We start from the raw sequence: 13,596 nt of genomic DNA on the forward strand, positions 1-13,596 counted from the left end.
GAGGAAAGTTACTTCAGAGGCCCCTGTTTTTCACATCTGCTTTTTGACTTAATATCCTCAGAAGATTATTTTTAATAGCGTATTGCAAATGTGAATCATAAAAGTCCAACTGGCAGCCAACTAGTAGTGTCCCCCGGGGATTGATGCTCGGTCCAGCAATGTTTAATTTCTTGACAAATGGGTGATGGGATACAGCACAGCCTCAAAAGGCCTGCTAAGGGTACCAATCAGGGAGAGCTGGACAGACCTTGACAGGCTGTAAAAATGGGCTGGCAGGAACCTCAGGAAGTTCAACAATGACAAAATCCTCTCTAATTTTGGGTTCTCCAGGAAAAGAAACTGAGGCTTGATAAAAGTGAAAAAAAATTGCAGTAAGGGTAGAACAGAGAGGCTGCAGGATCTCAAAACTTGACTAGATGAGTCCTGGAGCAACCTGATCCAACTGGACCAGCTCTGAGCAGGAGGCTGGGGCAGACAAACTCCAGAGGGCCTTTCCAACTCCATGATTATATTTACTCTGTGCAAGCAACCAGTCTAGAACAGCAGCACCTTATACAAAAGGATGAATTCGATTTTCCTAGTAAATCCTGTTTCTGTCAACATAAGCTTTACAAAAGGAAACTGCCTCCTATGACATGACAAAGAATTCATCTTCAACTCTCTGATCAAAAAAAAAAGTCTAAAATGACAGAGTAAAATAGCAATACTGTATATCTAATCAGCAGTAGAAGAATAGGGTGATTAGAAAGCCAGTTAGCAGGAACGACTGCAGGAAAGTCATTAGAAAAACTGTTATATTAAGCATTCTAAATATTTGCTAAAATAGTTATATAGTTACCTGATGAAACCCTAGGTAGTCCACAATCGTTGATGATGCATAAAATATCATTCCATCTGCACTCACCACCAATGCAAAACCATTCAGTGACTAAAGAAAGGAAAATGAAGTAACGATCATCAGAAAATAAAGAGAAAAATGAGTGTAATAATTTAAATAACATTCTAGTTTAGTCTCCTTTGGATTTCAAATATGAACAAGCATGAACATACAGTCTTTGTGATTGTAAAACTATAGAATATTTCTTCTTAAGTGCAAAAGAAAAATAATAGCATAAATGTAGCATGTTTTTGCTGTTGTTTTTTGTTGTTGTTTGTTTTGGTTTTGTTTGGTTTTGGTGTTGGTTTTGCTTGTTTGTTTGTTGTTTCAATTCAGAGTAAAATTTCAGGGATATAGATGGTGGAAATGTTTTCAATTTCATAGCTTCGTATATGTTTTGCCTGAAACACATGGCCAGACGAGGCTGTGCCAAAATCTACCCAATCCTAGCATCCTGACTCCAGTAGCAAAAGAGTGCAACTGCTTCCTAGAGCAGTCTTCCTGCCACCCACAATTTAAGTGCTTCCCTTGTCTTCAATAATTTCTGAAATAACCTTTGAATATTCCCTTCACAGCCCTTACTATTTTAATAAATCTCAATGACTTTGTTCAACTGCATTTTGAAACCATGAAACCATCAACTTTTTTAATACTCCCAAGCTGTTGCAACAGAGGTCCACAGCTTAGCTTAAAGTAGAAAAACTTCAAAGTGAAGAATGCTCTATCTCATTTTGTTTCGTTGAGCCTGCTGCTTTCTGCTGCTGTTTTACACCCTCTAGCTGTCTCACAGGAAGGGGAAGTGAAAAGTTCTTTCCCCTTTACCTTTTCAATAGGAAATAGATATGAAAAAAATCACTCTGTAAAGAAGTTGGACACCGCATTTTCTGTAGGCACATGGGGATTTTGTGTGAATTTAGTAAAGTAAGGTACTTTAATCAAACGTTTAACAGTTGTGTGCTATATGTTGACTCACATTTTCAAGTTTTTATCACGTGACATCAGTTTTCAAGATTCTATCTATCTGAATTGTTGCTCAGTTAAATAGAATCAGATTTTGGACTTTTGTGATTATAAACTTACAGAATATTACCTTTTAAATGCCAAACAAAAAAAGCAAATAAATACAGCATTAGCATAGCTCCTCTCTCTCTCTTTTTTGTTTTTTTTTTTGGTAAAGTTGCTTGGATTTATGGTAGAAATGTTTTGAATTTCATATATTTTTTGCTTGAAATATGCCTTATCTTTTTATAAGTCTGATAGTATGACAAAGTTCTAATCCAGTGTCTTGTACTAAAATTGCTACTGACTGCCTAATAAGATACTTATTGATCAAACTGCTGTTCTTAGTATAATGAATACAAGGAACTAGGAAAATGTTTGGTTCCTTACAAACATTGCTCTAGTTTCCATACCTCTGCAGAAAGATTTCCCTAAAATGAAATAATAAATAACAACTTGGAACATGCTTTTTACAAAAGTTAGGGGGGCTAACTGCAATGTAACTACAATACTACATTACAATATTATTATCTGTTTTGAATTTGAAATTGACATTAATTCACATGAGTAAAAGTTTAATAACATCTGTCAAATACTTCTTTATGGTTTGTTTTTGTTTTATTTAAGACATTCCTTTCCATGATGAATTGAAATATACAGATAATGTAATGATTTCCAACAAGAAAATTAAACACATGTGTTCTTGTATTTGTGGCTCTACGATTTGATGTGCATTTTGAGGTATGGTGATTTTCTTAAGCTTTTGTAAAAACACAAACATAGAAAAACTGCAAAAAAATGCAATCATTATTAAAATCAGGCAACAAATACAGAGAACAATATTTAGTCTAGAAAAATGCTAAAGTAATGAATTCAGTGATGTAAGGAAAGCAACAAGAAAAAAATTGAAATTAAAAGTAAGAATTAAATGAAATACATGACATGAACATTAACAATCATCACGTTGCCTGCAGTCTGACTAATTTTGCTTCTCCTCCCTTGATAAAGATTCACTGACATATCTCGATTCCAGCAGGTTCACATTCCAAGGCAGATGAGGCGATCCTATCCTGTGATGGTTTTCAGGTCTTTTGAGACTGCAGTTCAAACAGCTGCTGATGAAGTACTGCTCTGTTTTTATTATCCTCACTTCACTTTTCTCTCAATTTACAGTTGCTGTGATGTGTATCTTAATCCAGAAGCCTGAAGCATGATGGGAGCAAATTTTCAACTTCTCAGTTACTAGATACACTGACATGTTTTTTTCAGAGTTTGGTTCTCTTTTGAGTTCCTAAATAAGGACCAGATTTCCAAGACTGCTTAAAGCCTGTTTCCACTGTGACAATGGTGGGCAGAATTTCAAGAGTTCAGCATACAATAGGCTGACCTCCTCAGAAGATTTGACCCCAGCCATAAATGTGGAGCACCTTTGGAAACTTGGCCCAGTGGGGCCACATGTGGCCAGGAGCTCTGGGCCTTGAAAAAGCTATGAAATGGTAACTGGAAAAAGCTAGCAGTGAGACTGAAATGGCTTACCTACGTTTGGAAAAAGCAGTAACAGCATCTCTTTTGATCAAATGGATGTCAAGTATGAGTCAGCTGTAAGAACAGCCAAGGGCAAATCGTGCTCATCTCCAGGACTGCTCCATCAATCTAGATCCCTTTCAGAATAAGCGATATCTTTGGCTAGTGGATTCACAAGTTATCCGAGTCTACTCTCCAACCACAAGCCCTTGCTGGGTTGGTGCTATTTTCTGCTTTAAAAAAAAATGTCCAAATTCATCCCAGGACCTCACCAAACAGAAGACAGTATGCCAAGATTTCTACATATTCACATCTGTGCCTTTCAGTGTACTGAGAGAAGCCTCCAAAGACGGTATCTGTCATACCCATTTCCAATATCAAGTGGAGACAAGAAAGCATTTTTGGCATCTTGTCTCTTTGGACTCATCTTCACAGCAATGAAACCATCAGTGATGTGATGTTAGGAATTTTATTACATTTTGAACATCTGGCAGGCCTTTTAATTTGGGCAGACTAAAAATTTCCATAAAGATAACCATAGGACAATTAAGGGACCTCCTTTGTGCAGATGCCTGTAGTTGTTACCATGCGCTTTCCCAAAGACCTCCAGTTTAGCCTGCACAGCTAGAAATTAAGAACACGTAGAACATATGCACATGTACCCTAAGAGAGTTGCTTTAAAATGTAAAACTTATTTCCCTCCAGTGGAATGTGGGCAGGTTATTCTTTTCACAAGTCTTTCTTTCATGAAGCCAGAATTAGGCTGGACCAGGTTTGTAAATATGCGAACGGGAAATGGGATCATATAATTCTAAGGGTTCACAACAATGGAGTGGGAACTGCATCTGGAGAGGTATTAAGAGAGGATGGGAAGGAGTAAAAGAAAAGAAGTGGAAGAAAGGTTCAAGGAGCCATGTATCAAGGTTAAGTCAGAAATGAGTATGGATTTGAGGAGGGATGTAAATTAAGAAAGTCATAGGTTTTCCCCTCCTTGTTTTTGTTTTGCTTCTCAAAATGCTGATGTGTTTTTCTCAGTTAAGATCTCTCAACTACGCATCTCCTGGCTTCTGGTTTTCATGGCCCAAACACAGACATCAGATGCTCTGCCTTGCAGGCAGGAAAAGCATAACCCACTCTGGTGCAACAACAACTTTTATGAAGCCACATGAAGCTATTGAGGATTAACACAAATTCCATGTGCCTAAACCTCATTTCAGCTGGGAAACCTGCTGCTTCGACCAAAAAAAAAAAAAAAAAAAAAAGCTGGACATGGAGTAGAACTTCATTTCCAATGAGTTAACCACAACTCCAAATGTTTTCTTAATATTACCTTGAAGTGCTGTTCAGTGTGAAATCTGGCATCTGTAGCACAGACAGACTGGAATAGAATGAGAATTGGGCTGAGATTTATACTTTTCTCACCTACTGGCTGTAGCTGTGGAAAAGGAGGAGGGCATTTGCTAGTGCAGGTCTACCCAGACGTGGGTCGTAATGATTGCAAATTAGTAGGAAAAGATCTGTTCTGATCTCTCAAAGAAATCTCTTAGGCATCATATAGAAGTTCATACTCAAGCCCTTTCAGGAACAACACATGGAGATTTTGCGTTATTCTGGACAGAATGCTGATGGTTTGTTGAAGTGACTGCAAGACATAGCTTCAACCTATGATAATGAACAGAAACTATTCATAGCTTTTGGGGTGTAAGTTATGAGGTCTCATAATTAACAGGACAATGAAACTCACAGCTCTGTTCATGATTTAAACATTCTCAGTTTCTGAACTGAAGTTCTGGGCCTTGGCAATAGCCTTTCCTCATTCCTACTGCATGGGAGACTGCACTGGGGTGCTGTGTTAAAAACACAGCAGATATCTACCTGACTTATCAATAACCCGGGAGGAGGAAAAGGGATGGAAAGAGGACTCGGACCAGCCTCACACTGTTCACTCTGCCTAATATGCAATGACCTGGACAGGCAGCCAGAATCTGCCTACTGAAGTGCTTCTTAATGCCCTGTGAAGAGAATCTGCCTGCCCAAAACACAGACAGGACAGCACAGAGAAATCAAGAGCGGCTCTCCCCACCTTTGTTTATTCCTTTGAGCATAAATAATGGGAAACCTAAAGTAGGGCTCATGGATTTTAGGGGAGAAAAGAACTTATCTCCCTAGCTCCATTTCAATGTTATTTTCATTGCGTGCAACTGGTGTGTTTTAATTAATAAGGTTCACTTGCATCCTACTATAATTGGTAGCCATTTGCATATATTTGTGTGCTCGAACATAAGCATGCACGCACACACAAAGATATTAGTGTGGGCAGTGGAACTCCTGCAACAGAAACCAACTTCCAATCTGCAAAAAGGCATGGCTGTAAACTGCCATTTGGTAAACCATATGGATCCAATGACAGATGGAATTTCTAATCCAGGATAATAGCTGAAACATGTGAGACAGACTTAAATATGCATTGTGAACATTTGTTTGTTTGTATTTGGCTTTTTAAAAACACTTACATGAATTTTCTACATTGTACTTAAAAATGAAATCACTCTTTTTTTTCCAAGGGGAGGAAAAAAAAAAAAGAGAGCTTGGCACCAGACAGAGGCCTGTGTTCTTTTGAAAAACATGTACATCCAATTATGCACTCACGAAAAGCCGCACCTGCTACTGAAACAAAAAACAATGAATCTGTCAGTTCAAAGAAAGTACAACATTATTCTGCTGCCCTCGGTAGCTGTGAGATGAAAGTTATCAGTTCCTTCCATTAAGAAGTTTTAGGAACATTATTAGTAAAGAGGTTCTCCTTGGGAATGAAGGCAAATATTTTGAGGAAGATAGGACTTCCTTTGGCAACAGCCTTTATATATCCTGATATTTTTTTCTGGTCCCACAGCAGAAAATCAGCCAGTAAATACTTCAAAGATATTTTGGTCAAGGTCGTGGCATAGTAAAAATAAGAAAAGAAAAAAAAGAAGAAGAAGAAGAAGTTCCAAGCCACATTTCTCTTATTACTCTTCCTTGAAATAAAGGAAAACTCACTAGCATTCGGTCTCCAGAGACCGTGTTGCTATGGTTACTAAAGTACAACAGTCAAGGCCTGCAGCCATGCCTTGCTTTGAACAGATTTTCAAGTCACGCAACTTGGGTACTAAATTTCCAGGGTCAGTTGGCTTGCAGTTTATCTGGAACGGTTTCATTTAATAGTGTGTTGCTGGGTTTTGTGTCCTATGCAGGATGGGGCCATTTTCTGATGATCTAAATAAGGAGCTATTTAAAAACTCTGGAAATGATATACTCACCCTTGTCTTTCACGCTGAAGTCTTACGAGCGTTAGGAGGAAAATGCAGACAGTTAATGTGTCTTTAGCCGTATTGTTTAACGAATCGGTATTTCTTTCCACTGGTGTCTCTAGGATGCACTATTACTCTTCTAAAAATCGCAAAAGAATCCCTAAGCTTCTCTTCATAAACCAAAGAGAAGGGAACGCTTACAGACTTCTGCAATAAAACCCAGCATAAAAGACTATTCAGAAATACTGTATCTAATGGCATCAGAAGATGGCCTTTGCTCGGTATGTACAGTATCTTCTAGCCCTTGGGATGCTTATGTATTTCTTTGTATCTACAAAGCAACTTCAAAAGGAGCATTTGGGTGACTAAGCACTAGTCAATGCAAAGCGGGAGTGGCAGAATTGTTTTTAGCATTCAGTTTTGATCAAAGACTTGCATGTACTGGTTAGTTTTCAGGCTAACGAAACAGAACAGAATATAAATTTCCATCCTTGGAGCCAAGGGAGGAAACAGATCCTACAAGCTGAAGCCTACAGCTCTGGGTTTATATGGGAAGGCTTTCAGAGGGGCTGCTGGGTCTGACTGGTTTTCATAGGCAGATGCGTGCATGACAGTGGAACCAAGTGAAAATATTCAAGAGTGAATCTGCAGCATAAACGTTTCTTTTCCAATATGAAGAAATACACACATACGATCAATTATACTCCTTTCATTCTTCTTGTCTTCCCACATAAAACCACATTCACATTCCTTCCTACCTCCTTGAGCCTGGATATCATTTCAGGCTCCTTAAAGACAGAATGGAAATTCAACATCTAGTGCTGCACTGCTCAAAGCAGAGCTCAGCCGAGGTTTCAAAGATCGTTCACATAAGCCCTTGAGCCTGGACCTCATGTTTACTGTTGGGTGGGCTAGCTCTGCCATCCAAATGCACATCCAAATGCACAGGCAAATGATTCACTCAGTATAACTTCTCGTTATGCCATTTTTCACTATCATGTCACTTCCACCAAAGAATTAGATCAACCTTGGAGATACTTGTTTACAACAGTGCCTTCAGTCTAAAGAGGGAGCTGGAATGCTGTGGCTTGTCAGAAGGCAGCAGACAAAACTGGCCTGCTGGAAATCAGTTAGGAAAATGTAAGTCATTGGGCTCTGGTAATTGTGAGCTATAAACTTTCAAAAAAAACATAGTAGTTCTCTGGAGAGTGAGACTGTAATGTGTGCACACATGTAAACGCACTTTAAACCATGGTGATAATGTTTTTGATATGCTCGATGCGTAATAAGTATTGCACACAACCAAAAACAACTTTGCCTTTAAAGTTGTTTTGATTACATGATGTAGAAATTCAAATGTAGCTTTTCTTTCTTTGTTCTTTATTTCCAAGCTAAGCTTTTGCAACAAAGCTTGTTAAGCCTGTGTCAAGTCCTTGGGGTAGAGACTCCCTTTGTTCCTATAGGCATAAACTGCTGGCCTCTGCTGAGCACAGGGCCTCACAACAAGCCACTCTGCCAAAGACAGTATTGAGAAACAAGAGCTATATGCAGGCTGAACTGAGGCATCATTTGATTTTGTATTTGCAAAAAGTTGATAGGGTGCTCCTTAGAAAGAGATACAAACCAACTGAATCCAATTGGTTTCACAAGAACTAATCACTGGACGTTAGAATGTAAGTTGTGCTACAGGCTTCTAGAGTTGAGCAACACTAAGAAGCAGTAGTTTAAATACAGATTAGGGAAAGTTTTCTCTGAAAAAGTGAATTGAAGGGTGACATGAAGTACTTCAGTACAGATTTGTTACAGATTTGGCATATTTGTTTAGAAGCACCAACAGTGCTTACTATTGATGGCAAAGTTTGATCAATTTTTCATGCCTAACTGTAAACAACACCAATTCATTTCTTTGCATTAACAATGAGGATTTCAAATGAGAAGCAAGTATATGAAGTATGTGAATACCACCTGAGATTGTACAAGTAATGGGACTACATATGGGGATCTAAAGGAGAAGAATACTCCTAAGTACGAATTCCAGATTTGTCAGCAGAAATATTTTGTTTATTAATACATACAAATATTTACCCTGATTAGTAGATATGCTAACAAGTACCTGGGCAAGTAATGTGTCGTTTACGTAAGCAATTATCATGAAAGGGTACTGAAGTTTGACATAATCTTGCTATCGTTTTCTTTAGCCTCCCCATGAATCATGGATGTTGAATTTAAAACTGTGCTTTACCAGTAATGGAACCCTACTGTCAATGCTCTTTCATAAACAATGTGCCCTGGACTACGCTTGGAAATAGTAACAGTCTTTATAGTGATTTATGCAGTTTCTTGTTCCATTTTCTCAAAACCAGATGTTCTATTCACAGATGGAAGTAAAGATGGGGCAATATCATATCTTCAGTGCAAGTTCAGCCCATCATTCTTTCTAAGTCCTGCAGCTGCACTGGGCTTTTCAGTCTTCTCTTCAACAATTTCAATATAGAAAATGCCAGTCTGATTAATTCTATTTGAGAAGACTCAAAATGAAGCATTGATTGCTCACTACTCTGCACTTCTAATAACAAATTTAGTTAGGTAGCCTTTGCAATAACAAATGTAGTAAGATTACCCATTATCTTCCACAGAAATAACTTACTGAAAAGAGTCTTGAGTAATATTTATCCAACATATTGGACAATTAGACATATGTAAGTACTAAATGTCTGGAATTTTTTTCAGTGTTATTTATATGTAACTCTATCAAGTCTTGAAGAGAAGAAGCCATCATAATATTCCATCCACAGCTGACTTTTATTCACACTTGCAAGTTGTTAACTAGCACGAAGAGGAGATAACTCCTACTGCAAGAAATCAAAAACCTAAAAGAGACGATGCTGACGCCAATGCACTGAACACTGAATGCAATGTCCTAATTTCAGAGTATAACTTTTCTGTGCATTTAGCACTATTTATTACATTTTCCAATTCAGAAATACTTTTGAAAGGGAAAAAAAAAAAAAAAAAGGCAAAACAACCTGTACTTCACATTCTCTTCAGAAATAGATGCTGAAGTAGCTTTTTAAAGCACCATTTCAAGTCAGCGAAGTTTTTAAGGGAGAGTGATGTTTCATAATTTGTCTTTGGGAAGTGTCTAGTTGCTCTAGTTATCACCTTACACATGTTTTGTAACCTGTAAAAAACCCCGTATAAATGTAAGTGGTCCTCCACTGGCAGCAGACACTGATTCTGCTATGATCATCTGCAATACGGTGGAGATGGAAAATTACAAGAGACAGCTCCTCTAGGCAGCAGTAACAAGTGCAAATCTTAAGTTGAATTTTAGACTAGGTGAAGACCTCACGCAGGTCTGTGACTCTCTGGTTTAGTCTGAGTAGACATTGGTTTTCTCACTGTTGAAAAAAAGCCCAGTCTCAGTTACTGGAGAATCCTGAGGACTTTGTAGTATTGGGAGGAGGGTGTGAAGTGCATTGGAGAAAATGTCTCTTTGCTGGGCATCATCAGCTTTTGCATCTAGGAATTTCTGGAAGAACCTGAATTATAACAACATACCAAAAATATTGGTTTTTTTTCTTTTTTCTACTCATAAAATGTTAAGGACAGCTAAAATCAGACAGATGGCCACTTCTCATGAAGTTCCTATGAAGGCAACAGGACTATCTGAAGGGTCATTCTTTGCCCTCCTTTATCCTTATCAGTACCATATCCTTGGTACCATATCAATTTACAAATTGATAATAGACAAAACAAATAGCATCTATTTGTTTCTTTTGAAAACTACACAACCAGACACACACAAAAAATACATCAAATTTGCAAAAAATTCTTAAGACAACACACATTCTTGCCTAGCTCTGCTTTCTTGGTTGTAATTTCACCTTCCTGGGAAGATATCTAGGCTGAAGCTCATTACCTTCTCTGACTTGAGAATGAGGAGTAGACTGGAAGCAAGTGTCAGCTGCAAAGACAGATTAGGCTACTGGTTTATATTTTTTTCTAGTTCAAGACCAGCTAAACAACGTAAAATTGTGAAAATATAAGTTATGAATGCAAGAGCTATTGAAGGTGGTTTTCATTTCTTGTTTTCTTTTCTTAAACAATACATGTCTTTGCCATCTTCAGAAAATGGACACTCCCCCAAAAGCAAACACTCATAAAGAAACGTGTAAGGACACAACATTGTGTTATGACTTCCTTAGCTACCTGGATGTGAGTAGTCCACTTCTAGCAATAGACTAAATCCCAGCACATGGACATGACACAGTGCTTGCATACAGACATTGAACCCACTGATTGGTAAGAACAGTTGCCAATGATTAGTTCTGGAGTCAGAGAGAGAAAAAAAAACTTAATTGAGTTCAATCAAGAGAATATGTTTTGTTGTGAAGGAAGTCACGTGGCTGTGGGACTGCCTCCAGAGGCACCAAAATTGCCTGAGCAGAAACAGAGGAAGTGGTTGTGAAAAGTGAGCTTGGGTGGAGTTTGGTGTGACGAGCAGCTTGGAGACAGAAGTAAGGGATCTTAAATCCGGATTCACATCTGGTCTATGTCCAAAGCTGATGGACAGCTTCTCTGCTCACCAGTACAGATACAATTTCTCTTACCACATCTGAAACACTGCAGCATGTTTGCTCTGCCTTGACACATGGAAGTTGACTCTTCTGATGCCAATGCAAACTGACACAATGCTGCCTTCCCTTCTGCATACCTGTGCTGGCTGCTGCCTCCTCCTTCTCTATCACATTAAATATCGTTTGCTTGACCTGATTTTGAGATCAGCTCACAGCTTACTACCTCAAGGTCTGTAATCCTCCATTCCATGTTGGAGAAGTGAGATGATAAGCGTCATCATTTCAATATGTTGCTCTCTCTCATGCATGGGCAAGAATTGAAAACCAGCACTGTCTCCTCTGTTGCTAAAAGGTTCCACACAAGCATCTGCAAAGATGCTTTCTCCTTCAAATTATTCCTCAACACTCTTTCAAAAGTGAGGACTTTTGCAGTCCAAGCTGCTTGTACACAATGATGCCTGGCTATTACGGTTACAGTTCTGCTTCATTGTTGTCCTGCTGTCCATTGGAAAGCATCTGTCATCTCTCACATTTAGACTGTAAATCTGAAGGGAAGGGTTCACATCTTTTTCTTCCGTTCCAGCAGTCTGTCAAGCTGAACAATGCTGCAGCCTGTATTTCAGCACCCTAAACACTATAGTGCTATAGTGACTGCTGCAGTAGTAACAGTAACACTAAGAACTGGAGTAGAGATCTAACGGTATTCAGAAGTCACAGGCTTTTCAGTCCAGGCTTGTTTGAGGGGGGGGGGGGGGAAGAAATAAGTGAGAACATTAATTGTTTGTCTAAAGGGCAACAGAAAGGGTATTTTTTGCAGAATGTTGTTCCCATGCCAAATTTCAAGTCTGGATTTTAGAAATATGCCCATTGGTAAAGAAAAAAAAAAAAGAAAGAAAGAAAGAAAAAAAAAAAGAGGGCCCGAGAACTCTGAAACGTTCCTTTGTGTTCTGCCTGTGCCTGCCAAGCAGAAAGTGAATGTACGCATGCGATAAAGATGGCAAGTTACTCCTGACCCCATTTATGGCTCTTTTTTTTATGGATATATTCTCTGCTAATCATCCCAAGAGACTAATGTCAGCTTAAATCATGTCATCTGAATTACTGGGAGAAGGTTCATGTTTGAAAACAAAGAAAAGCAAAAGGGTTATTTGGGTAACTTGTAAAACTTATTAACCGAGAAAGAAAATGCACCAAGACCAAGAGCGCTTTGTGAGAACTTCCTATTTTGGTGGCTGCATTTTAAGCCTGCAAATTAAAAGGTGAAGCCGCGTATCATAACCTAACAGCTTTATTTTAGAAGGACTGCGGTAAGAAAGAGAGTGCGGTTGAAAGCTGAAAAGGAATTCAAGAGCAGAATAAATCAAAAAGTTTCTCTCTACCAGCTTCCGACTTCTGAAGTCTGTGCCTTGGTCACAGCCCCGTGTAACAGCCGTGCACTTTTGTCTGACTCCCAATCTTCCTTTTCAAGTTTAAATTAAAAAATAACAGGAAGAGTAACATCTTTTGCTCTCAGACTGAAATTCAACCTAGTGTACCTTTTTCAAGAGCATAGTTTTATCAAGTCCTGATTACATAAATCAGTTTGCAAGGAGGAAGTGGAATTACACTAACAAGTTTAAAAAAATTACAGGAAACCAAGTGGGAAAAGGTTTCCCATGTTATTTCCTTAAGCAGGGTGAAGAACAGCACCAATAGGATGTTTTCTAATGTATCATTTTCCAACTCCCTTGGAATGAAACTTGAACTCCAGTTCAAACTGTCAGTAGAGGCCACCTGGAAATACCTTTCTGTGCCAAATGAATACACACACCTCTCCAAAGTAACTCCCAGAAATCTTACTATTTGCAGCCACTTCTGATGTAACTACAGATTGTTAAATAATAGGCTTCCATTGCATTAAATCCTGAATCCTTTACTTAGATAAAAACACCAACTGGCTTTCATTGGTTTTGGTCAAGACTGCAGCTCTACACCTGACTATGTTTTCTGTTTTGCACCAACAGCCCATTGGAAGCACAAATGGTGCTGGTTACAAAGCAAGACACCTCATTTGCCCCCACTAGAGGTGTTAATTGCAACTCAAGTCAGCAAAATTCATCTGCCAAATGATGAAACAAAATCATACAAACAGAACATGAAAACTCCATTTGTCATAGAGATTTTGTTAGTTAATCACAGAATCACACAGAATCACAGAATGGCCTGGGTTGAAAGGGACCTCAAGGATCATGAATCTCCAACCCCCCTGCTGGGCAGGGCCACCAACCTCCCCATTTACTAGACCAAGTTGCCCAGGGCCCCATCCAACCTGGCCTTGAACACCTCC

General features: G+C 38.7%; 1 protein-coding gene across 2 annotated transcripts in view; it reads right to left on the minus strand.

The window, feature by feature from the left end:
* The window catches only part of AHRR (aryl-hydrocarbon receptor repressor), a 90,298-nt gene that overhangs the window by 16,283 nt on the left and 60,419 nt on the right, over positions 1-13,596 (minus strand). For both annotated transcript variants that reach the window (XM_025147282.3, NM_001201387.2), the window contains exon 5: positions 839-928. In XM_025147282.3, the coding sequence (XP_025003050.1) occupies positions 839-928 (90 nt within the window). The remainder of the gene's footprint in view (positions 1-838; positions 929-13,596) is intronic.

This window comes from Gallus gallus, chromosome 2 (genome assembly GCF_016699485.2).
Source record: "Gallus gallus isolate bGalGal1 chromosome 2, bGalGal1.mat.broiler.GRCg7b, whole genome shotgun sequence".
In the NCBI taxonomy this organism is placed as follows: Eukaryota; Metazoa; Chordata; class Aves; order Galliformes; family Phasianidae; genus Gallus; species Gallus gallus.